This window comes from Ochotona curzoniae, unplaced genomic scaffold (genome assembly GCF_017591425.1).
Source record: "Ochotona curzoniae isolate NIBS_2020 unplaced genomic scaffold, NIBS_Ocur_1.0 scaffold_3890, whole genome shotgun sequence".
Taxonomy (NCBI): domain Eukaryota; kingdom Metazoa; phylum Chordata; class Mammalia; order Lagomorpha; family Ochotonidae; genus Ochotona; species Ochotona curzoniae.
This window is the reverse complement of record NW_024467115.1, coordinates 35,049,034-35,073,602: the sequence shown is the minus strand read 5'-3', so window position 1 is coordinate 35,073,602 and position 24,569 is coordinate 35,049,034. Positions and strand designations below refer to the sequence as shown.

Sequence of the window (24,569 nt, the reverse complement as noted above, 5' to 3'; positions counted from 1 at the left end):
GGCAGGAACCCAACCTGAGTCTCCTTAGGAGTGGCAGGGAGCCAAGCACTTGAGTACGAGCAAGGAGCTGGGAACAGAAGCAGAGCTGGACTTGATCCAGTCATCCCCAGACGAGATGCGACCTTGAACTCAAAGGCTTCACCCTTTCTGGAGGTTCCCAATTTTTCCCCTTCCATTTCCTTTTGGAAAGGTACTAAAAAATTACACCAAATGGTTTTCAAAATATTTGACTTAAAAAATGAGATAAAAAAGGACGGCCATACGCTGGGGTGCAAAAATATTGCCTCTATTTCTGAAAGGACTCAATTGTTAGAACTTAAAACATGGCTAAAAAAGTGACTCATTCAGTTTACCCATATATATGCTTTCATCCTCTGTTGTTAAACCTTAGCCATCTTAATTTATTCTCCTAAAATTAGAAACATTTAAAGAGGGTAACAGTTTTTGGTATAAGTTTCATAACTTTTAGGACTTCAAAAGCATTCCCTGCCACCATGATTCAGGATAATACAGCTGAGGTTAAGCCTCAGCTTGGCTGCTAACACCTCTATGAACTGCTCACCAACCTAACTCAGATTATGTTACCATCACACAGCCTCGTCTTAGCAGTTGTTTTCATGAGACACTGTGTTTGGTATGTGAAGGGGTGGATCTCAATGGCCTGTACTTAAACAAGGTTCTGCACACCCAAGTCTTTGAGGGGGGTTTGTTCTACGAATGCTGAAATGTATGAAAAAGATGTGTAAAGTCTGGCGGCATTCAACTAAGAATGACATTTGATGCCAGCATCCCTGCACAGGATTCCAGTGAGCAAGGTATGATGTGAACATGGCCATGCCTGGTGCTGCTGAGGGCCAGGAAAGAGGTGTGCTCATCGCCAGCACCCACCATCTCCACTCTCAGCCTCGCTAGCTCACCAATCAGTGAACAGAGAAGGCTCCGTGATGGACAGCACACACAGCCTCAATTGTTACTGCCAGAGAGCATCCTGACGCCCCACCCTGTGATAGCAGGCAAGCACAATGGCGCTTCTGAGAAGGGGCTAACTTCCACGGGTCTCTCACCACTGCCCAGGATGCACCCTACTACTCAGAGACTGGAGGCAGAGAGGAGAACTAGACATTACTGAGACGTTGCTGCAAAACACTCTCAGGGTGCCACCAGTGTGTTCCTTGCTTAGAGTTTAATTCAGCTTGTTAAGGATGCGTCCCTCAAGTCTCGCAGGCAGATTTACACGTCAGCAGTTGCTACCATATGCCTGGTGCTGTGTCTGTGCACGGGCAAATGTGTATTTTTATTTCAAAATGTTCTGTAACAAGACAAGGGTGGTGCAATAGGACATGTCAAAGCACAGAGCGTCTCCAACCAGCCCTTCCAGGCCTGCTGGCACAGGCGGTACAGGGGACACTCCTGAGAGGCACGTGGCATCTCAGCAGCAAATGACAGCTCCCGGTGGCAGGTGTGTGGCGACCTGATGGCCGAGATGGTGCAGTCCTTCACTCCACTCCACTTCTTCTACCTTCCTGAATTAGCGTCTCATTCAGAAGGGCGCTGCCTTCTCCACACGCAGTGGCCTGACATTTTCTGCTACAGCAAACCACAGCCTCTCCTGGCCTTACGTACCGTGCGGGCTGCCTGTCTGCTTATAAGTCACTTTTGAAACTTTTATTAATTTTCATTTATCTGACAGAGGGGGATGAGTAAGAGAGGGAGGAGGAGAAGGCAAGGGGGTGGGGAGAAAAGACAGGGAGAGAACCTTTCATCGGCTGGCTCATTTCTGAAGATGCCCATGACAGAGATGGGCCAGACATGGAAGTCAGGAGCCCAGAACTCCATCCAGGACTCCATGGGTGGCAAGGGGCACAGCCTGGGCATTCACCACTCCTCTCAGGGGGTGCACCAGCCCAAAGCTGGAATGGAGGTGCAGCTGGAACTATTGACTCAGGCACCCTGATGTGGAATGAGGTGTCCTGGGCGGAGTCGCACTCCTTGTGCCCAACACTGCCCTGTCTGCAAACTCCTAGAGAGCAGAGCATGCTGCAGGAAGAGGTGTGGGCATATTCAGGAAAAAAAAAAGAAAACTAAGATTGAAATGTAACTGTAATTATGCCGTCATCAGAACAGGCACTCGCCTTGGCTTGCTTTCCCCTTACACTTGTGGGAGACTCTGGATGAAGTTTCCTACAGGCCTCACTGGGTGGAGGTAGCGGATGAGACGACCAGCAGCACAGGGTTCCCCACACTTCCTCGCTAACAGGTCTCCGGGAGGTTTGTGGAAATGTTTGATGGGAAAAATTTATGCATGGGTTTCAGTAATTCTTTCCACCAAAATAAACTGAAATCTAATTCCATTTTCCCACTGCTGTTTTGAAGCGTCCTGGTAGCCTGTTCACAGTTTTCACATTTAGTAACATCTCAGTCTTAGGATCACTGTTTTCAACCTGTTAGAGCCTCTCTGAGCCAACATCTGAAGGTCTTTCAAGTTACTTGAATCTACCTGCCAACTTCAGAGTGCTAGGGGTTCAAACACGCTTTCACCGAGTAGAAAAGAAAGAAGACAAAAACCCAGGGTAGACTACTGGAGGGAAAAGCCCACACTGTGTTGGCTGCCTTCTGAGACTCAAAGCAAACAGCACACCAGGCGCTAGTCCTCCCTGCCCCCAAAGTGCAGGGTGCTGCGGGGATGCCGCGGGCAGGGACAGAGGCTGCGCGGTGCCTTCTGCCCCAGGAAGGGCTGCAAGCATGGCTGACGCGCCAGCCGGTGCACCTGATGAGGGCGGTCTCACCACGCACAGCCTGCTTCTCCTGGCCCTCTGCACATGTCGCCTTACAGCCCTGCTACATGAATTAAGCCCTCTCGGCCAGTCACTGCACCTTGTGTTTCTGTCTTTTTTTTTTTTTAAAAAGATGATTTTAATTCCTCACATGAATATAAAATAAATGTTACTATAGCATCATTGCATTGTTTTTTTAAATGGCACAGAATGATTTCTTCAGTAGAAAAATAAAGGCCTGACTGTGTCAGATGGACATCTGGCCTGTGTCAGATGGACACCTGGCCGAACATCCCCGGGCAGGTGCATGAACCTTTCTGTCACTTGTTTATCAAAATGGACTCTGAATCTCAGAGGTAGAATCTGAAAACAAAGCAGGGCTGGTGCTGGGCAGGCGCTTGCATCATGATGCTGAGCTGCTTGCTCTCGAGTGCAGGGTCTTAGGCTGAGCTCGGGTACATGGAGCAGCAGCTCGGCAGAGCGCGCGTGGGCCTGGGCCAGTGGGCATGGCCCTTGTGGGCGCCTGGCCAGGCAGCACAGCTCTGCTTTGCACAGAGGCTGTGCCACAGCAGCCGTTGCGGCCGTTCCCCCTGCAGACAAACTCCCGTGATGTGCAGCTCCTTCACGCGTGGTGCTACTCATGCAGTCACTCATATACGTAAAACCCATTTGAGGATAAATAATGAAGCAGAACAAACCAACAAGCAAGCATTCAAACAGAATTCATTAACTATCCAAAAACCCAAACCAAACAAACGAATAAACACACACAGAAACAAGTTGCGCCAGAGCCACTTACGGGGCTGGATGGAGTCTTTGGCCAGCCTGGACTGCTAATGCTGTCACTCTCATCCCCGTGGAAGGAGGAGATGCTAGCAGAGCTGGGGGACATTGGGGAAGGGACGGGCAGGTTGCCAGGGGTCGGGGGCTGGGAAATACCCTGAGAGCCGTAGCTATCCTGTGGTAGAGGAATAAGAAAAATGACAAAGGTAGGGCAAACTTTGAAACAACAGAAAGCACAGTGTAACAGACTAGTTCTTACATTATACACAGACAAGTACAGACACACGCAGATAAAGAGGAGACGACACGAGGCCCGGGATTAGTAGGATTCAGAAGGTTTGTGGGATGCTGGAACCTGGAGCCACCATGCCTCCTTCAAGCGACTGCTCAGTGTGGGTTACCACGTATGAGAGGAAGGAAGCAGAAAAGAGCTGCTCACCTTATTTAGCAAATAAGGCAGGAGAGCAAATTACTAAGTATGCTGTAGCTGCTGAGGTGACCAAAAGAGGCAGCTACAAACTGAAAGCAGAGAAATGGCTCAAGCGTCCAACCAGGCAGCTCCCTCCCGCTCCCCACCCCTAGCTCTTAGAGGGTCTCGTCCTGCTTCTCCCTTCCCCCACCCCGAGTTAATGCCATCAGAACTAGTAACTTTCAGATCCATAACATGAAGAGGGTTGGGGGAAAGACAAGAAGACCACACACATGTGGCACAAAATGAAGGCATGTAGGAGGGAGGAGAGCAGGGCCAAACATAAGCGCAGCCAGTGGCAGAGAGGAGGGCAGCAGGCGGCTGGCTGCCAGGCAGGAAACGGGTGTGCGGGGCAGAGAGAGGAGGGTGGCAGGCGGCTGGCTGCCAGGCAGGGCACGGGCGTGCAGGGCACAGAGAGGAGGGCAGCAGGCGGCTGGCTGCCAGGCAGGGCACGGGCATGCGGGGCACAGAGAGGAGGGCAGCAGGCGGCTGGCTGCCAGGCAGGGCACGGGCGTGCAGGGCACAGAGAGGAGGGCAGCAGGCGGCTGGATGCTAGGCAGGGCGCGTGTGCGGGGCACAGAGGAGGGTGTGAGGCGGCTGGCTGCTAGGCAGGGCATGGGCGTGCAGGGCACAGAGAGGAGGGTGTGAGGCGGCTGGCTGCCAGGCAGGGCACGGGCGTGCAGGGCACAGAGAGGAGGGCAGCAGGCGGCTGGCTGCTAGGCAGGGCACGGGCGTGCAGGGCACAGAGAGGAGGGTGTGAGGCGGCTGGCTGCCAGGCAGGGCACGGGCGAGCGGGGCACAGAGAGGAGGGTGTGGGGCGGCTGGCTGCCAGGCAGGGCGCGTGTGCGGGGCACAGAGGAGGGTGTGAGGCGGCTGGCTGCCAGGCAGGGCGCGTGTGCGGCGCACAGAAGAGGGTGTGAGGCGACTGGCTGCTAGGCAGAGTGTGCGTGCGGGGCACGGAATACCTTGGCTTTGCTCTCGGGCGGCGCAGGACCTTCCTCTTTGCCATCTGCTTTCAGAGCCATGGGCAGTTTGGATTCACCAGGCGACATCATATCTGCAAGACCCATAGATGCTAATCGAAAACAGGAGAAAAGAATTTAGGGTTACATATGTGGGGGGTGTCACAGTGCAGGAGGCATGGGACACTTGCATTTTCCTTGAAGGAAGGAAAGAAAATACAAAGACTGTAACCTGAAACAAACCAGTTTCTGAAATCTGAACAGCACCCCATCCTGGGAGTCAGTCTGTACATGCGGGACCCAAACCACCGAAGAAGGTCAACATAGCTTCAGAAGGGTGGGCAATGCGTCGCAGGAAGCCAGCTGTAAGCCCTGCCCCTCCCAGGGACCTGCAGGACAGGCCCTGGCTGCACACATCTGTCACCTGGCCACTAGAGGGCTTTGCGTCTTCCTCACTTCCTAAACCCAGATCAATCTCCCCTTTGCAAAAGTATCTGGCATTTCATGTGGTTTCTTTTGAAAGTCTTATCTACCGCATGCGGTCTAGTCTTGGGATAAGGCAAGGCGAGCACAGTAGATGACTTAGAAAAACAAAAGCGCTCGTCAAAAGCCATATTTCTACAAGAAGGAGTCTCTAGTTATTTCACAGTGGGGGTGATAACCTTGCAGTCCAGCACAGAGCTGAGGATCGGCCCTCAGTTGCTTGGGTCCCGGCTCGGGCAGCCCACTGCAGCCAGACAGTAGAGTGCGAGGTTCACCATGGCACCGCTGATGGGGCAGCCGTCACTGCAGGTCCTATAGACAGCTAGCGATAAAAAATGGCTTTGGGGTACTTTCTGGAGGAAGCACCAGGCTGCAGCTCCCCAGGGAACGCACAGCTGAGCTCCCCACAGAGCCCCACTGTGCACCCATCTGCATAGCGCTGGGCTGCGGGGGCGGGAACGACAGCAAACAGATGTGTGAAGAGTCCGAACGGGGGAGAGGGCGGGGGACGTGAGGGCGAGCCAGAAAACACTGCCAGGCCAAAGGAAAACCAACTGAGGTTTCCCCAGCAGTGTCTGTTTTCATATTTTGCAGATCAAAGTGTTGTCCCAGTCGGGCAGGACACAGAACTCAATGTGCCAGTGGGGCGGGGGTGGAGGCTGATGCTTTAAACAAGGCCGCACAGACTGCCCGCTACAAAATGATTACTGCACATATCCATGTATTACTAAGTTTTAGAAAATAATTAGTTTTAATCACAGCAGTGAGAGCGAGAGCAGGCTCTGGTGAATTGGCTGGCAAGCTCTGTGGTGCTAATTTGCTAATATCGTTAGGATCACCGCAGGTTGAGACCACAGGTCCTGCCAAAGGCCCACCCGGCCACGTGCCGTGTGACTGCAGCAGCACCCTCCGCAAAGCACGTGGAAGTCCTGTGTTTCCTCTGGGCTCGCTGGGTTTGCAAAGCCCATTTGCAGCCCAGCCAGCCCTTAAAGTCATCACAACACACACAAATCATAATTGGGATTTTTTTTTTCCAAATTACTTTCAATACTTAGACTTTAAGAACTGGAACAAAAAGCTTTTTCAAGTGATGCAGCTGCAGAGAAAAATCTATTGGGATCAGCTAAAAATGCTGTTATTTCTGTGAATGTGTGAAACCTCAAAAAAGCAGCTGAGAGAGATTACAGCACCAAGACCGCCTTGCTCAGAGTGGCGGCTGCTTTGGTGCGGATTTACCTCTGGGGTCCAACAAGAAATGAATTAGTAAACCTGCCCATCAGAAAACAGCCTTTTTGGAAGAAAAGCAGGCTAACAAAGCAGGGCGTGTGTGTGAACAGTGCTGTACGCCGGCTGGCCCTGCAGGCTGGCAGGCTGGCAGGCTGGCAGGAACAGTGGCCAGTGGCTTTGTGTTCCAGAGAGAAGCGCACAGGGGCTGCCCCAATGCTGGAAACCTGGCATTTTGTCGTCATGCTGTGCCTGACTCTCTCAGTGTCTACATATTCACTGCGTTAATGTCCAAATAGAAAGAACTAGGCCAATGTATAATCACGGTGATTGGTGGCCGTCCACAGAACCAGATCTACACGTGTGTGTCCATGTGCTGCCTTGAGATGCCTCATGTCTCCATTCTCAAAGCTGGCACTGTGGACACGCCAGGAAGGTGTCCACGTGGCACTGTGCTGCTGCTTTGAGACACACAGGCTGGGGCTCGGGCAGAGGCCGATGGTATTGTCCCAGATGGGCCTGAGATGTCCTTCCTATGGCTTCTGGCACCATGTGCTTTTGTTTTCTTAGCAGAATTCTCAAGAATCAGCACCAAGAGCATATGCCCCCCAGGGCAATGGACTCCAGGGTCCCCGTTTCTTCTTCAGATATACTGCCTACACTCCTCAGGCTGTTACACCAGGGCACTGTGCTTCCCATTGTTGACATCAGTGGTCCAGTGTGCAGAGTGGCAAGAGCAGTAAAGGTCCTTTAGGGGAGGTCAGGGTCCTGAGGCAGTGACTCAATGCTCTCAAGACATTCAAAAAGAACAGAGCACCGACAGGGGAACAGGAACTGCAGCCTTCCCTCCTGCTTCTTCCCGCTCCCTTCAGTGTCCTGAGGAGGTGGCACAGTCAGCACCCAGAGGACACGAAGGCAGGTGAGATGGGCACACGCAGTGCCCTGCTCTTTCAGGCCATGTGCCCCTCTTCGGGTTGTCCGCAAGTGTGCATCTGTGGGTGTGTACGACAGCTTGTGCGTGGCAGACATGAAGCACACACATGACGCGGGAGAGAATCCTTGGCACTCCTGGAAGAGCTGGGGTGCCCTGCCCCTGTGGGATGCAGTCCCCACTCCAGAGACGTTCCACCTAAGGCATGGTTCTCATTGTTTCTACATGTGGAGTCCTTTGTATTTGGAGGTGGCGGTGGGGAGCCCACGTGGACCTGCTGCCTTAAAACCAGCAGAGGAACAGGAAAACCCCCAAAAGGTACAAACTGTGCCATCCAGCAGTGGTGCCAATGATACAGCCCCTCCTCACCCTCCTCTGCTGCCCTGCCAGCATCACTGAGACAGCAAACTCTGGGAAACAGCTAATGTCACACATGGTGGGGAGCAGGTGTGCCAGGATGCTGTGAGCCAACTGTCCTTGTGTCAGCATCCACAACCTGCAGTATGACCCTGTGGCAACTCCCCACGCCAATGCACCCCAGGAGAGCTTGACATGGCGGCTCCCACCTCCGGAGGCATGTGAATGGCTCTGGATCTGCTTCCTGCTCAGGAAGGGTGCTAACAGAGCGCTCAGCAGGTCTAGGGCAGCGGGCGTGCAGCTGGGTGTGGCCGGGCTGCCTGGGCAAGGCGTTGTTTGGTGCGTCTGAACACAATGTGAGATGCTGGCTTACAATGGGCATGTGTAGAGCTGCTGGGCCTTGTCTGACTCCATGAAAGTAAAACCCAACAAATAATACAGGAACTGCAAGGTCACATGTGCTTGCCAATTGTGCCCATGGCAACACCTGATCCTAAGCCTTTACCCCTCCACCAAAACTGCTGAAACAGAACAGCAGTCCCGCCAAAATGCCCCTTTTAGAAGGAAGTGTGCCCTCTGCTTTCATCCTACCTTCCCTAGAAGCAGTGGCCGCTGCAGCTACACTGCCCTGACTGTATTTGAATCAATACTTGCTCACTGATCACTACACAGGATTTATTTATTCTTTGGCTCAGAACATCACCTACAACACAACTGCTTGAACTCAGTGCCAGGGTGCCAGCTGCATTGGCTGCCTCGGCTTGGAAACCTGGCGTCTACATTACGCTCCCTTTCTCCAAACGTGACGTTAAGAGAGAAGTGCTGCCGTGCTGCTGTCAGTAATCACCTCCACGGGCTCTGACCGACAGCCGGGCGTGCACCCTGAGACCCCAGATCCCGGCAGGCCCCACGGCGTGTCCCCCGCTCAGAGCTGTGGCAACAGTGTCATGTACCTATCGGCGGATACCGAGCGAACACGGAGCGATTGCCTTCTCGATCTGCTACGTGAATCCATGCTGCCTTTGAGCTAATGATTCTAGAATAAAATGATATAAATGTGGAGGGCAAAATCTGATACATATTCCAATGAGTAAAAGTTCAATATTTCAAAGTGCACATTGCAATAAAAATAAACCACCACTCCACAGCAAATATCGTGAGGGTAAATGGCCTTTCATGGAGATTTCTTCAGTGGGAAATACTGAAAGCTGAGTTATCCGAATAGTGATAACAAAGACACTCTGTGCGTCTTAGTCCTCAGGACAGACGGCCCTGGGCTGGTCATTTTTCTGGCTCTGGGGCCCAGAAGGGAAGAAGGGCCTTGCTAGTAGCAGGTGAGTTATTTACTGAGGCTGCTTGTGTTTCAGAAAGCCTGTCCGGACAGACGGAGCATTGCCCATGCCCACAGGGCACTCACAGACGGGGCACTCACAGACGGGGCACTCACAGACGGGGCACTCACAGACAGAGCACAGACTACGCCCATGGGGCACTCACAGACGGGGCATTGCCCATGCCCACAGGGGCACTCACAGATGGGGCCACATACCCAGACTGTGCCCACAGGGCAATCACAGGCGAGCCACAGACCATGCCCACAGTGGCACTCACAGATGGCGTAGAGGTGGCCAGTGCCCACAGGGCTGCCATGTTCATCACCAAGGTGAACAGACCTGCTGAACGCCAAGAAGGGCTGTGGTACCTGGACTTCCATTTGCTCATCTTTGACAAGCCTTTAGGGACAAATGATACAGGAATGCTGCTCTGGGAGCAAACCCCAGGAACCTGTCTGGCAGAAGGCCAGGCTCTCCTGGGACAGGGAGGTTAGGAAGGCAGGAGAGGGCCAGGGGACGTGCTAACAGGTGAGGGAAAGAGCCAGCTCCGACTACCCTCTGACCTGTTTCAAGGCCTTATATGCCACTGTGTTACCCAAGGGAGTGGGCCCACCAGCAGGGCTGTGCCATCCCAGTGCGGGCACAAGGCCACAGCTTGTGCACCTGCTGCTGGGAGAGGCAGCGCTCCCAGTTTCCGAGAAGGCAGTGAGCCTGAAGTGAAGGCTTGAATAGGGCCTCGAGTGGGCTACTGTGGGGGAACATGTGGTCTTCCTCACACGTGTCCAGTGCACCACGCGTGGAGGCAGAGCTGAGAGAGTAATGTGTGTGGGTTGTAAGAACCTAACACGAGGCTGCGCTTCGCACACTACCCAAGCAAGTCAACTGTTTTCGCCCCACTTTTAAAGGAGTTCCCCAACTGAAAACTGAACTGCACCCTGCTTTAGCCGAATCCTACGTGCACACGTCAGGCACTACCAAAGAACCAACTTGGCTGTGGGAACTGCCTGAGAACTTCCAGGACACAGAGGTCCCAGGGTCACCTCCCCAGGCGGCTGCCTGAGCTGCTCCTGCGAGGAGGTCTGGGCGGGGGAAGGAGAGCGAGTGGTTACCTGCGGAGCTGTTCACCACGGATGGCGTCATGCTGTACTGCGGCGCCTGCGCGTTCATGAGGCCGGAGCTGTTGTTCATGGGCTGGCTGTAGGGAGAGCCGGAAGCCATGAGGCCGCTCTGGTTCATGCCGGGGAAACTGCCTTGCCTGGCGGGAGAGAGCACAACACACACATTCTGATGGTGAACCCGCAGCAGCCTGTCCTGGGACTCGCTGCTCATTAATGCATTTAACGTCCGGGGTGGGGCCGCTAATTTTCATGTTTTTTTAAAAAAAATAGATGATTTCCTGGAGAGAGGTTGAACTCTATTGCTAGGTAATTACTTAATACAGCACTTTCACAATCTAACTAATGTAAGTTCCATAAGTAAATTACACATTTTAAACCATGTCAACTCTTCCGCATTGTTATTTCTATAAAGAAATATGAGCATGAGAGGGGGAATGGGAAACGAGAACAGGAATTACAAAAGCAAGCCAGATCATACTCCATGTTCAAGGTCTGACTCTGCTAGCTCCACTAGGCATTCTTATATCCCAAAGTAGCTGTCAAGAAATAAAGAAATTCTTCAATTTTCTGATACAGTGAATATCGACAAAGCAATTCCAAGACTTCCATCAACCTTATTAACTTTTTGAGATCAGGTTCTATTAACAATACAGGGCTCTCTCTCTTACAGCTCTGTCACAGACATCAGATGGAACACTTCCGGCTGGCAGGCACTCCTGCTTAGGAGAGGCCAGCGCGTGGGAACATGCTGAGCCCTCAACACCCCATGGTGTAGACATGGCATGTCACCTTTGGGTGATATTGCTGATGGTCAAGATCCCTTTAGCTTCACAAGACAAGGATATTTCTTTGTCATCTTCTACTTCTTTGTACACACACACACACACACACACACTTTAAAGATTTGCAGAGAGGAGAGACACAGATCTTCCATCCACTGGCTCACTCCCCAGATGGCCTCAATGGCTTGAGTTGAGTTGACTTTAACAAGGAGCTAGGAGTTTCTTCCAGGTCTTCACGCTGTGGGTCACGCTCTGCTTCAATCCCAGGTCATAAGCAGGGAGCTGGATCCAAAGTGGAGCAGTTGGGACCTGAAGCAGTGCCTATATGGTATGTCGGCCCCACAGGAAGATTCGCTCATTACGCCACCACGCAGGCCCCTACAACAGCATTTCTTGACCTGAAGGAGACAGCTGTCACCCAGTGTAAGAGGGGATGACCCAAGTGTCGACAGCTAACAGGAGCCTGCTGGCATCTAACTTTCCCAGGCAGGGCATCTCTTTAAGGAACTCCAGGCTCTGGCTGCCGATGCTCCATCTTGGAGTGAAGCTTCTAAGGGAATGCTCACTGTGTGCACCTGCCCCAAGTCAGTTACACCGCAGCCCCTGCTCCCTCAACCCCTGCGTGGCTCTTAGAGCACAGCATCAACTGAGCGCTCCTTTTGTGTGTCCACTTCCTGTGGATTCAGCTTGCTGGCTTGTTGAAAAAGTTCAAACATGACCCACTTGAACAGTAAGGGGTAAAGTCTCTTCTTTCTTTTAAACGTTCCACAAAACAGTTCAGAGAAACGCTGTGCAAGAGAACACCCAGTGATTGCTGGAAAGACTGAGGGCCTGAGTGTCAACTCCCAGCACCCATGAGTGTATAGGTATCAGGTACCCACTGCATTCCCTGGGAGCAGAAGCGTGAGGCTGGATCAGCTCTGCTTGACCACGGGACAGTCTGCTGCTTACACACCCATTGCACAGCGGCCATCTGCACGTTCCTGCATGGCTCTGCCACTTATGCCATCCTGTGTTCTGGTAACACTGAACGTGAGCCTTGGAGGCTCTTTTCTGAGCTGCTTTCATCCAAACCAGGCAACTGCCTTTTCCAATTTCCTAGCTGAAAACTTAACTAAAAAACACTCTTAGCTTATGAAGAGGTCATGTTTCTGGAAGACTGCTTGCAAGCTGGGTACTGCTTCTAACTCCAGTCACAGTCAATGGTGATCCAGCCTCCAGGATCTCCTCTGGTGGCCCCACTGGTGTCTTAGGGAGGTGTGTGGCTCCTGTACCGAATGCTCGGTGTGTCAGCCTCCTGAGAGGAGGCTGGGGCCAGGCAAATCTCTCACTAGACAGCTGCTCACCAACACTGCTTAGCTGAGACACTCGTGGGCAGGTGGGCTGCTGTTTGGCACATGCCCATATTGGAGCTGGCTTGAAACCCAGCTGTTCCACTTCTGGCTCAGCTCTCTGCTAATGTGCCTGGGAAAGTGGCAGAGAAGGACCCTGGGGCCTGAGGCCCTGACACCCACGTGGGTGATCTGGCGGGAATTCCTGGATGCTGGCCTCAACCTGGCTTAGCTGGGGCTGCTGAGGGCAGCTGAGGGACGTACCAGAGGACACATGTTCATGTTCTGTCCTTCTGCCTTTCAAATAAATAGGTCCTTAAAAAAAATAATTTTTTTTTACCACTGCAAAAAGTTACGCTAAAGGACAGCTATCTTTTAAAGCTTCTACCCAGTCCAGTTTCAGGCTAGTATAGACAACATGTGTGCAACTAATGGTTCCTTGACATACGTGCTTATACTAACAGAATACCAACCCCACAGGCAGATGACTACATGACGTAACCAGTCAACTCTAACCTCTGACTCTTCCCCCAGGTCAGCACTGCCTAGTGGCTGCTAGACGCCACTTCATTATCACCGCAAGATAATGAAGCTGCCATTACAGATTTTAAAAATCACCTTAAAATAAAAACAAAAGACATCAAAGTCCGTGTGCTGGCGTCAGGTGCTGGTCACATCCCCCACCTCATAGCTTAGAAAGTCGGGGTCGGCTCTGCCACTAGCCCGACTCCTCTATTACTGAAACCACATTCTTGGGGTGTCTTTTTTGTTTGTTTTTACATCTGAACATGGAGGGCTAATAATGGGTAATTGTATTAATATTTTACTAACAACTTACAGACCTGTAGTGCTTTATCTAGGTACTTCACACATTTAACTTTTTAGAATTCTTGGGGAACTGCGGGCAGAATTATGCTTACAGATAAAGAAGGTAAGGACCAGAGAGCCTAAGCGACTTGCCCAACGATAGCAAATGTATAACAGCTGGGTGCTTGGTGCAGTGGTCAAGGCGCTGTCTGGAATGCCCACAAGCCCCTTGCGTGCCCAGTCCCTGCCTCTCTGCTGCCATCTAGCTTCTTGCAACTGAGTGCCCTGGGAGGCAGTGGGTGCTTGGTTGCTTGAGTCTGTTAGCCACATGAAACCAGAGGGAGTGCCAGGCTCCTCATGGGGGCCCGGCCCAGCCCTGGCTGCTGCTGTGTGCACTTGGTGGGTCAGTGTACCAGCGGATGGAAGCTCTTTCAGTTCCACTTGGACTTTCAAACAAAATGGAAATGCATTAAAAAAAAAAGTTCACATGTGATCTGCCTTAAGGAAGAATGCTTGGGGGCTGCTTGGCCTGGCTAAGATACCCACGGCCCACAGCTGAGTGCCTGCGCTGGTGTCAGGCTCAGGCTCCGGACTCCTGCTTTCTGCTGCTGTGGGCTCTGGGAGGCAGTGCTGCTGGCTTAAGCGCTTGGGGTCCTGGCTCCTGGTCACAAATACTACATGCATTTGGGGAGCGAGTTAGTGGGTAGGGGTGCCCTTTTGAAGCACTGGGCTTGGGGTGTGGCTCTCTGGAGCACTTCTAGAAGTATTCTGGAAACAGCGTGCCCATGGTAACAACACACAGAGGACCTTCCCCAGTCTTCCTACCAACATCATTCCCGAGTCAAGCCTAGAATGGACGCACCGCGATGCGTGCCTGCTTGGGAGGATGAGCTCGCCTGCCACGTCATGTCTGTCTCTGCCAGGCCCGCCATGGGGATCAGCGTGAGCTAGCGAGCCAGGAGACAGGGCTGCGGATGAGGCACACTAGGCCAGCCCTGAAATCCAGGGCACCTCATTCCTTAATGCACGTTCTCAGAGCTGCATCTGGGAGCCCGGGAAAGGGCCGTGTGCAGCAGCGCCTAGCTCCAAGCGAGTGGCTGCATCTGCCTGCAGCTGCAGCTGTGCGCACAGCAGCCCTCGGGATACCCTGGGGAAAATGCCTCCTCTTAAACACAAACTGCTTTTACAAGTGAACCCAGCACCACTGGTGAGAAGTCTTCCCACCAGAATTACACGGTAACACTTCCACAGTAGTACTAAGAAAAACTTAGTTAAATCAAAATGACTGACAGAAAGGAGGCTGTCAGGCCTTTGTCCATGGCTGCTGAGGCTAATTCGTCACTCCAGGCACCCAGGCAGGCTAGAAACCAGCCCTGCCAGGGCCAGGAGGCATTTGTGGCATTAAACAAAAGACAGAAGACTACCAGAAACGACACTCGCATCATGCAGAAATACACAATCATACGTTAGCGTTCCCTTCTCTTCAGGGAGTGAGAGCCTCTGTGGCTTCCGGGACAGGTATTCTAGACTGGGAAGGGCAGGCATGTGCTTGTGTGTGAAAGCTGCCCAATATCCCAGTGCTGTGGCATGCTGAGTTAGGACACCATCTGCAATGCTAGGCTCTCTTATCAGGATGCCACTCTGAGATCTGGCTGCTCTGCTTCCCATCCACCTCCCTGCTAATGTGCCTGGGAAAACACTGCAAAATGCTGCAAGTGACTGGGCCTCTGCTCTCATGGGAGGTCCGGAAGAGGCTCCTGACTTCTAGCGTTGGCCTGGTCCAGCCTTGGTTGTGGCTACTTGGGCAATGGACCACTGGGTGGAAGGTTTCTCCCTGCCTTTCCAATCAACCAATCGATCAAAGCAGAAAAAGTGGTATCCAACAGTGGCCAAAATGAAAAAGAAGTAAGATAAGCAGAGTGGTGGGTTTTGAGGCCGCCGCCAGGCTTGCAGCTTGGAGGCCAGGCAGACGCCGTGTGCGAGACAATGGTGAACAGGGACGCCTCCTTCCCCGCTCAGACCAAGGGTTACGGAGACACCGTGCATATCCAGGTGCTGTGGCCTCCTGCAGGGAGCAAAGGGGCACTGGGGCCAGGACTGGTGCCTCTGCGAGGTTTCTCTTCTTCTAGGGCAACAGGGAGAGCCCTGGGGTTCTCAGTAGGGGGAATGGCGCAGCGGAGGCAGGGGGCTGGGGGCGGAGCCAGGAGCACGGCTGCGGCAGAGCTGAGCCGTGTCCGGGGAGACTGCCAGAGAAGGGACACATGTGGAGCTGCACACAGAGCAAGGCTGCATCAGACAGGAAAGGCCACAGGCAGTCAAGGAGCACCAAACACGAGGGGTGGGAAAAGGGCCTAAGCCTTCAAAATCTTTTCTCTTTGCCTTTCAGTAACTTGACTTTTCCAATCACAGCTATTTCGTTAAGACCTAATTGTCCAAAGTGCAGAAGGCTGCATCTTGGCTCCCATTAACCACTCACTGTGCTCCTGTGTCACAGTGGCTTCAGAGATCAACACGGAAGGGTGCCTTCCTGGAAACCGCACCGCGGGACAGCAAGGCTGCGGGCGGAGTGGACCCTGCAGCCCCAGCAAACCCAGTCCAGGCCGCACTCTCTGGAGTGTGGTGCTGCTTCTGACCTAGCCGCCTTACCCGGGCTCCACTCACCCTGCTCTTGAGGGGCTGAGATTCTAAGCAATGTTAGCTAAACTTCCAATTCCTTACATGATAAAAATGTTTTAAAATTCATATCTGTGACCCTAGTTTTTGCAAGACATCAACATTAACAAGCTTACGATATTTGGTATTGAAGGCATCCTTTTAGTTGAGACGGAGACACATGTCCAATGGTTTCTCTTGTTTAGAAGAACTAGAGTCTGATGGTGAGTTAGAGGTGTCCTTGGGGTCAAGGCCAGTGCTATGCAGTCTGTCTGCTTCCCCTCCAAGCAAGGGCCAAGTGGGTATAGGCCATGGAAGCCTGCTGGGAGTCTGCATGTCCCATGAAGTGCCCTGCCCCTCGGGGCACATGGGTGGTCTCTGACGCAGAGGGCACTGACACCCTCCAAGGGCAGCCAAGGCTACCTCAGTAGCATCTCTTGGCTCCCTGTAGCAAGGCTGACCTCAGGCTTGAAGGGGCCTGAGAGAAGCAGACGCAGCCCAGCCGGTGGCATGGAGCTGCCACAGGATCCTGAATGTGTTGCAGCTGGATCTTGGCTTCACCACCTAAGAGAAAGCAGCAGATGCTGGCGGACTTCTCAAGTCTGTCCAGCTCTGAGTCTGTCCTGCAGCACACCCTCCTGTGGAGGCCACACTGTGAAGACAGCATTGGAGAGCTCTGAGAACTTGGCCAAGATTTCCAGTCACCGACGGCTCAAAGTTTGCATAGGTGATGTGCTGGAGGGCGGTGGGGGAACTGAACTCTGCTGGTCCACCTGACCTTGCTTGACAGAGCTGCAAGGGCAGAGCTCACGCTTTCTCCTGAGAGCACATGTTCAAGGAAGAAACCCAGGCAATTCGGAATCGGCCCTGGGTGGCAGACACCAACCACCAGCAGCACGAGAGGGGGTGGGCGCTGTATGTCGTGGGTGTGTGTGCATGCTGTAACCACAAAGGCTACAGCCAATGATCCAGCACCCCTCCCCAAGAGCACGGGCTCTGCTGCGGCCCAGGAAGCTGCAGCCCCGGCCTTTCCCAGGCTTCTGGCAGCCCTTGGCCTTCTCAGCTGAGGTCTCAGGACAGACAGCACTCAGAGCATGCTCAGAGCGTCCAGCTCCCAGAACCCTCCGGTCCTCCTGCCTTTAGAACCCCACATCGACACAGCAATGCCTCTTCCACATAAAAGGGGCGCTCTGGGCAGATGTGGTTCCAATCTCCACAGGACTGTGCATTTCTGCGTGGCTGACCCTGAGCAGTGATAACAGCTTACCCCTTTCTGAGTGCACTGTGATAACTAAGACACTAGCCCCCGACCCCGGGTTCTGACTATGCAACACAACAGGCGGCTGTCATCTATGTAGGACCATGCTTAAAAATTTAACTCATAAAATGGCTCCCTTTGAGCTAGACGCATGCGTCATCCTCTAATGCCATGACATGCTCATCTCAGTGTAGACACACATCCACTCACTACACACACTCATTGTAGACACACACCCACTGTAGAACACACCCATTTACTGTATACACACTCATTGTAGACACACACCCACTGTAGAACACACCCATTTACTGTATACACACTCATTGTAGACACACACCCACTGTAGAACACACTCATTTACTGTATACACACTCATTGTAGACACACACACGCACACCTCCACACACTGCAGACACTCACCTCACTGAAGACACATTCACTCATTGTAGACACACACCCACTGTAGAACACAAATTCATTGACACACACACTACATACACTCACTGTAGACACACATGGACACACTGCAAACACACCTCACGGTGGGCACAGTCATACTCACTGTAGACACACACTCACTATAGACATGAACACACTCACTGTAGACACACACTCACTCTGCACCCTTGTCATTCATTTGTATGTTTCAGATTCTGTCCCGGGCGAGGGAAGAGCTCCAGGAGCACCGGGCTCCAGCTGGTCTGGCTGGGCTGCCACTTTCTCTCCAGAAGAGAATCTGACACCTGGTGAGTGACTAACTGGCTTTCACCTAACAGCTGTATCAATGGGGGCAGAGACCAAAGCAAGTGCAAAAACATGGGGTCATGCGATGGGCCAATCAAGCAAATGCTTCCAAATCAACCATGTTCCAAGACATGGAACACATGTTTCCTCACATCCAAGCCCCTGCCTTAACAAACAAACAAACAAATGAAAAAAAACCAAACACCAACCACGCAAGCAAACAAAAAACCCACAAAAAAAATATGACAACAGGTCACGTGACTTGTAGAGTGGCCCAGAAGAGAGATTTAACCTAGAATGAAAACTGAATTTCATCCTCTTGTGAAGAAAGGCCGCTGTGGACAGGCAGGGCACGAGGCCCAGCTAACTGGCACAGCACATTTCTAAGACGCACCCAGAGAACCCCAGCACTGTCCTTTTCCTGGTTTTTCCGGGAGGAGGAGGGCCACACCTCAGGGAGCTGTGTCGTGCTGCTGGCTGCTGGCCTTCCCGTGCTGGGGAGCTCACGCTGATCTTCTGTCCCAGCGAAGAAGACCTGACTCTGACGTGTGCCACTTATATTCATTTTACACAGCTGCTTAATGTGTCTTGGCAAGGCACAGCAAACCAGCTTTGTGGACTGAACAGACTCCTGAGCTGGCAGAGGACAAGAACTGATGACAAATGCTTGCTCTCCCATGGCTGTGTTCCCCTTGGCTCCTGGACAGACCTGGAAGGGCCCAGAGCAGCCAGCCCAAGTCAGTGTCTTAGGACCCAGAGTGCACCTGTGAGCTCAGCCGAAGGTCATGGTCACAGGGCTCTGTATGTCTTGCTTTACATTTACATGAGCATTCTCATTTGTTCTTGCTGTTTGAACAGGCAGCCCAGAAGCAGCTCCCTGCTAAGCAGCTGGAGCATGGTGCTGGAGGCCGACTGCTTCAGTGGCCGCCCGGTCCCTGCTTTACCTAGAGATGGGGAACGTCTCTCCAGAAACAATCCAGCGCCATGAGGCCGGCAGAGGATGGTCCTATCACATGCACATCCTTCTGTTGGCAACTCAATCAACAGCAGTGTGCTTCAGGAGCACGTGGGCACCTGGAGCACATGGCAGAGCCTGGTACCAGTTAGGTAGTGGCAAAGAGGAGGTATGCTGCTGCTGCTGCGTATAATTCTTGTGCTGACATGGGATCATAGTCCGAGTTCACACTCACAAAGAATGTTCTGGGTTGAACACCTCTGCTGGGCTTCCACTCTGGTCTCCTGGGGACAGGGAGCAGCACAGCTCTGGAGACAATCTTTGGCTTGGTGATGTGCCAGTGTCCCTCCAAGGCACCTCCACTTTGCTGGTGGGAAACTCTCCTGGCCCAGGAGGGGCTGTACTCTGAACTTGGGGGTCAGGGAGTGGGAGGGGCGGCAGTAGTCTTATGGCCGGAATGAAACTGCAGAGTGCTGAGGACACAGGATCCTGGATCTACAAGGAGCATGCCATGGGGCACGAGGCATTCCCAGATCAAGCACGAAGGACAGCAGCCGGGTTAGAAGCCACACGCAGGGTGGTGTCACCTGCAGGGTGACATGCAGGTGGGCAGCCGAGTGCCTTCAGCAGGAACAACTCCCCTGGAGACAAGCTTCCCTGCAGGCCGCAGGCTTCCTCAGTGGGGTGCTCCTCTGGTGACCGGATGGGTCGGCTTGCGGCTTTCTGGAAGAGGCCGGGTCTCAGCCAATTCAGGTGAATCGCTACCTCCCCATTCTGGGTGGGCTGCTGTGGCAGTGGAGCTGGGGGCTCCCAGACGTGGTATCTGCCAGCGCCAGGCGGGCTGGGACAAGCAGGTGGCTTAATATATGGCAGCCTCAAGCAGAACAGAACGCCTGCCTTCTGTCCCTTAGCACAGGAGAGCCTTGTCCACATGTGACCCCACAGGAAGGAACAAGTTGAGCCAATCTCCTATTGTGGAGTGCCTGCCTGTGGGGGCACTGAATGAAACGCCTCAAGAAAGAATCTGGGCTCAAGTCTGTAACTCTACAGTTTCGAAAAACAAGAGCAACTACTAGAACATCCAGTCTCATCTAAATGGCAGGAGAGCGGAGTAGGTGATGCGTGAAGGCAGCCTGCCAGTGACATGCAGGAAACACGACTCATGCAGGTGAACTTGTCCACTGGTCCCTGGAAGATGTCCAGCAAGCGACCCAGACGGTCACACACAGAGACTTCCACACGACACGCAGCCAGCCTGGACCTGCTGGTTGTCTTCCTGTCACATCACTACCAAGGGCTTAGAGCCAAGTCAGTCAAATACCTACCAATTCAACAGAAAACAAAGCAGCTTGCGTTGAGTGACCTGCAATGCTGCATGATACATATGGACCTAAATTAGAATTTGGACGGGAAGAGCCAAACCCGTCTCCCCTTGTGGCTCTACTGGGATGTTCCCTCACACCTGTGCAGGTAGGGGGGAAGGCCAGCAGGTGGGGTGCAAGGCCAGCGGGGACGGGGGCGGGGGCGGCTCTAAGCAGCTGTACTGGGGATGCACAGGGTGGGAGATAATGGGTGATCTTCATTTGAATTTCTCAGAAAAGCTAGTTTGGAGAAAACAGTGAAGATGCAGGGGGTCCCTATGTTCTCAAAACGGCAGCCTTTTCAGAGGAAAAGGTACCAACAGCCATACTTAAACACACAGACACGCACACACAAGCATACGCAAACACAGTAGCTGTAATTCACCTTTGACAAAAGAAACTTCTGCTTTTTCTCTGAAGATATCATTAAGATACATTTTTCAACGTGCTCTGTTTTACAACAGATTCACATGCACTTATTTTAAAACCATTTCACCTCTGACTCATCAATTGCTTAAGTTGGTTATTTTATACAGGTCAAGTTTTTCACAGAAGCTAATATTAAAAATCAGGATTAAACAAGTAACTGCAGCTAAAATCTTGCTTCACCAAGCTAAGCTCTTCTAGAATGTGGATCTTTGCTTTTTGAACCACAGTCTACTTTGGGAACACCCAGAAGCAGGAAGTAAATGAGCCAAATGCACACACTTAGACAAATATACAATACACATCTGAACCCATTCACAGCTTCTCCTTCATAGAGCAGGATAAGAAAAGAGAGAGAGAGAGAGAGAGAGAGAGAGAGAGTCTTCGCTCATGGTTTAAACAAAACCACTTGGTCCCCGATTGGCAACAGCTCTGGTCTGCTGCCAGCAAGGACTGCTCAGAATGTCTGGGTCAGCTCCCCAGCAATGTGCCCACCATTCAGCTGCCTTTCTGGACACATCACACAGGCGGTCACTCCCTTCACACCACAAGCACGGCCACACACAGGTAGATACTGCTCCTGTGGCCTAAGCTGGGGCGGCAGTGCAGCCTGGGCTCACCACACGTCACATGTAAACACACGGAACCCTGCGGCCGCTCCTTAGTGCATACCTGCTTTGTGCTGAGTTTGCAGCAGCCTGCATCACCGCTGCAGCTGCCTCCTGCGCCTTCCGGTTCACAGTCGGCATGGGCGGCCCCATCCCTGGCCCTCCCTGCTGAGACATGCCAGGAGAACTGGGGGTCATGCTGCTCATATTTCCAGGAAATGGTCTGTTCTGCATCCCAGCCGATGGCATTCGTCCCAGGGGCACAGCACCACATGGCTGGCTTGGCCCTTGTCCATGCATCTGGTTGTTGGCATTGATACCCATACCGGGCCCTGGGCCGCTGTAGCTTGCACTGGGCACCCCGCTATATGTTGGGGGTCTGGAGTAGTTACCTAAACAAAAAGCAAACACAAATTAAGGCCTTTTATTTCATCTTTGTATTCATGAACACAGTCAACGGAAATACTTTTTGTCCAACACTGATCATCATGACCCATCCCAGCCCTCTGGCGGGAGCTGCCGAGGCTGGTAGTCTCAGCTCCCGTTTTCCCTGTGTGCCTCACAGGCCCTGCAGGACAAGTCCACGGCAGAGCACCCCGCAGGAGCTCTGCAGTACCCAGGGAAGTCCAAGCTAAACACAGGCCAGGGCTGTTGACCAGGCCAGGGATACCAGCGAGCAATGTTGCTGCATATCCAACATCCCGCACGCTCATGTTGTAACCACACTCCCGCTCCCAGTCTGCAGGTGGGGACAGCTGAGATGGCACTGCTGTGTCCCTCGACACGGCAGAGATGAGGGGCTCCACATGACACCTGAGAAGACAGAGGCACTGAGAGCCCTGGTTGCCATTCCTGGTCCTGCAGGAGGCTGCAGTGGGGGAACCCGAGTCACGGTCAACACAGGTTTTGTTTGCACACAAGCTCAGTGGCTGGTTTATGCTGGTTCCATGTCTGTGAGCAATAGCTCCTCACACTGGCAAAGCTCCTGGCACAGAGCAATGGTGCCTGGCACAAGGGGTGGTGGGCAGGGCTGAAGGCAGAGATGAAGAACCATGGCTTTCTCCTGCCTGTGGTTGCTCTATGGCATGTTCGTAGAGGAGACTGGCCTGGCAAGGGTTGCGAGTGTCTGTGATTCCTCTTCTTCCTCACCTTGGTTCTGGACTGCATGTAGAAACACAAGATGCCAGTTCAACCAGCAGCAGCTGAGGCCAGCTTGGTGTGTGCCACAGATGCGCACGAGCTTGCCCCCAGAACTCACTCCTTTCTCTAGTTACCATGATCTACAGACACCACCAAGACTCCATTTGCAAACGAGAAAAGCCAAGGTAGAGATCAGGAAGGTTTAAGTAAACTGCACCTGGAAAAGGAGTCAAGCATGCTGGCTCCAGGAAGCACACAGAAGGACCCGTATCTGTGGAATGAGGGCAGGGGTTTCTCACCCACTGCGGCTCAGGAGCCCACACACCCACATGGCTATGTGCTCACTGCACGCCGGGACCTGTTCTAGACACAGGATTATTGCTAGGGACGGAGGAGTATGGGTCACCTGTGGCAGGTGCTTAGGGGTGATTTCTTGGAAAATCATCCTGCAGGCTCTAGGCCAGGAGCCCTGCAGCTGAAGGGGTTCTGTACCCACTGCTTGAGGGCCCTTGGTAACTACTGGCTGTCACTTCTCCTAGTTCCATTCTCTTCTCTGTAAAACAAAGACAATCCTTTCAGAGACTGTCCACCTGGAGGAGACAATCCCCTCAGATGCTGTGTCCTGGGGTGATGTGTGGAGTTCTACTGTGGGATGGTGAGTCAGACAGAAGCAGGGAACAGCACTGCAGGACAGTCTGTGGACACAGCAATGGAACCATGAGCAGACCCACTCCAGACAGCCATGGGCTAGGAGAGGGAGGAGGCCGGGTCTGGCATGGCTTCTGTGCCCACGAGCTGAGCTTGGGGTGTCTCCTGAAGGAGCGTCTCCAGAGCTTCCAGCAGAAACAGGCTTGAACGGGGAACAACAGCAGTGATCCAGCGCCACTTCCCACATGGTAAGTGCTAAGCTCCTCCCCAGTCCCCGCACCCCATCGTCCTCGTCCTCACGTGGGGCTTGCAGCTCCGTAACTCACTTTGGAGCGCCTCGCTTAGCTCTTGTTCCTCGGGCTCTGCTGCGTGCAGGGTGGGCCTCTACACCAGCCTCTGCGGCCTCCCATGCATAACAGAACATTTGTTGCCCAAGAGTATCACTTCAACATGGGTTTCCTTAACTCACACCCACGAATCTGCAAGGAATGCCACAATAAGCTCTCGACAACTCCCGGGTGCCCACCAAGTACTCGGATCTGACTCCAAGGGCAGCGTTCCATACGGTGGCAGTCAGAGCACAGTGGTGGTCTATGGATGACAGCTCAGACACTTTCTGTTGAGGGTCAGAGGAGACACTGTGGGCTTTGTGGACCAGCAAGCCGGCCTCACCTAACTCTGCTTCCTCTGCAAAAGGGATGTGCGGCATCAGCAAGCCTTACAAACCAGGAGGGCCCATGTAGGCGGGGCTGGAATTCGTTGGCTCATGATACCCACCCATTTGTGAGGCCAAAAGGTGAGGGCCGCAGGAGCCCTCAGGAGCATGCCAGCCGGGCCTCCATGGCCAGCTCCCTAACGTCACTGCTGGCATGGTCAGGGCCTGCACAGTCATGTGTGCACTGTCCTCATGTAAGAGGTGCAAAACCAAGCAAACCAAAAACCTAGAGCATGGGAAACCACTCTTGGGCTCCAGGAAGTTCTTTATGAAGCACTTGAAAGCTGCCTGCTGTAGCTCCCAACCCGCAGGGCACCGTGGGCTCCCGTCTGCTCTCTGTCACGCTTCTCGGCAGCGCCCCCGGAGTGGGCCAGGCTGTGCCAGGCTCTTCCCACACTCCCCTCTGCCAGCAGGCAGCAGGCCCCGCATCCTGACCTCACATCCCCTTGCCTCCAGAGGAGCCAAGCGGAGCTGTGAAGCCCACTGTTCCTTTCCGGCTAGCGCACTTATTAAAAATAAACGTATTCATTCATAGTTTGCATGCACAAACAATTAATTCACATATTCGTGCCATTACTCCAGGCCTCCTTCCCACCATCCCCCAACACTGGATTAGTAATTCATTTGCTAAGAAGCCTTTTTCCGTGGAAACATATGTGCCCTTTGCTTTCGAAGGAAATGAAATAACACTTTAATCTTGTTTT

General features: G+C 52.9%; 1 protein-coding gene across 3 annotated transcripts in view; it reads right to left on the bottom strand.

Moving 5' to 3' along the window:
• The window catches only part of ARID1B (AT-rich interaction domain 1B), a 358,041-nt gene that overhangs the window by 20,279 nt on the left and 313,193 nt on the right, over positions 1 to 24,569 (bottom strand). For 2 of the 3 annotated variants that reach the window (XM_040965219.1, XM_040965218.1), the window contains 3 exons: positions 21,427 to 21,754; positions 10,427 to 10,572; positions 4,992 to 5,101 (listed from right to left, as the gene is read on the bottom strand). In XM_040965219.1, the coding sequence (XP_040821153.1) occupies positions 4,992 to 5,101; positions 10,427 to 10,572; positions 21,427 to 21,754 (584 nt within the window). Of the gene's footprint in view, positions 1 to 3,573; positions 3,733 to 4,991; positions 5,102 to 10,426; positions 10,573 to 21,426; positions 21,755 to 24,569 lie in introns of all 3 variants that reach the window. The other variant, XM_040965217.1, reaches the window with a different exon arrangement.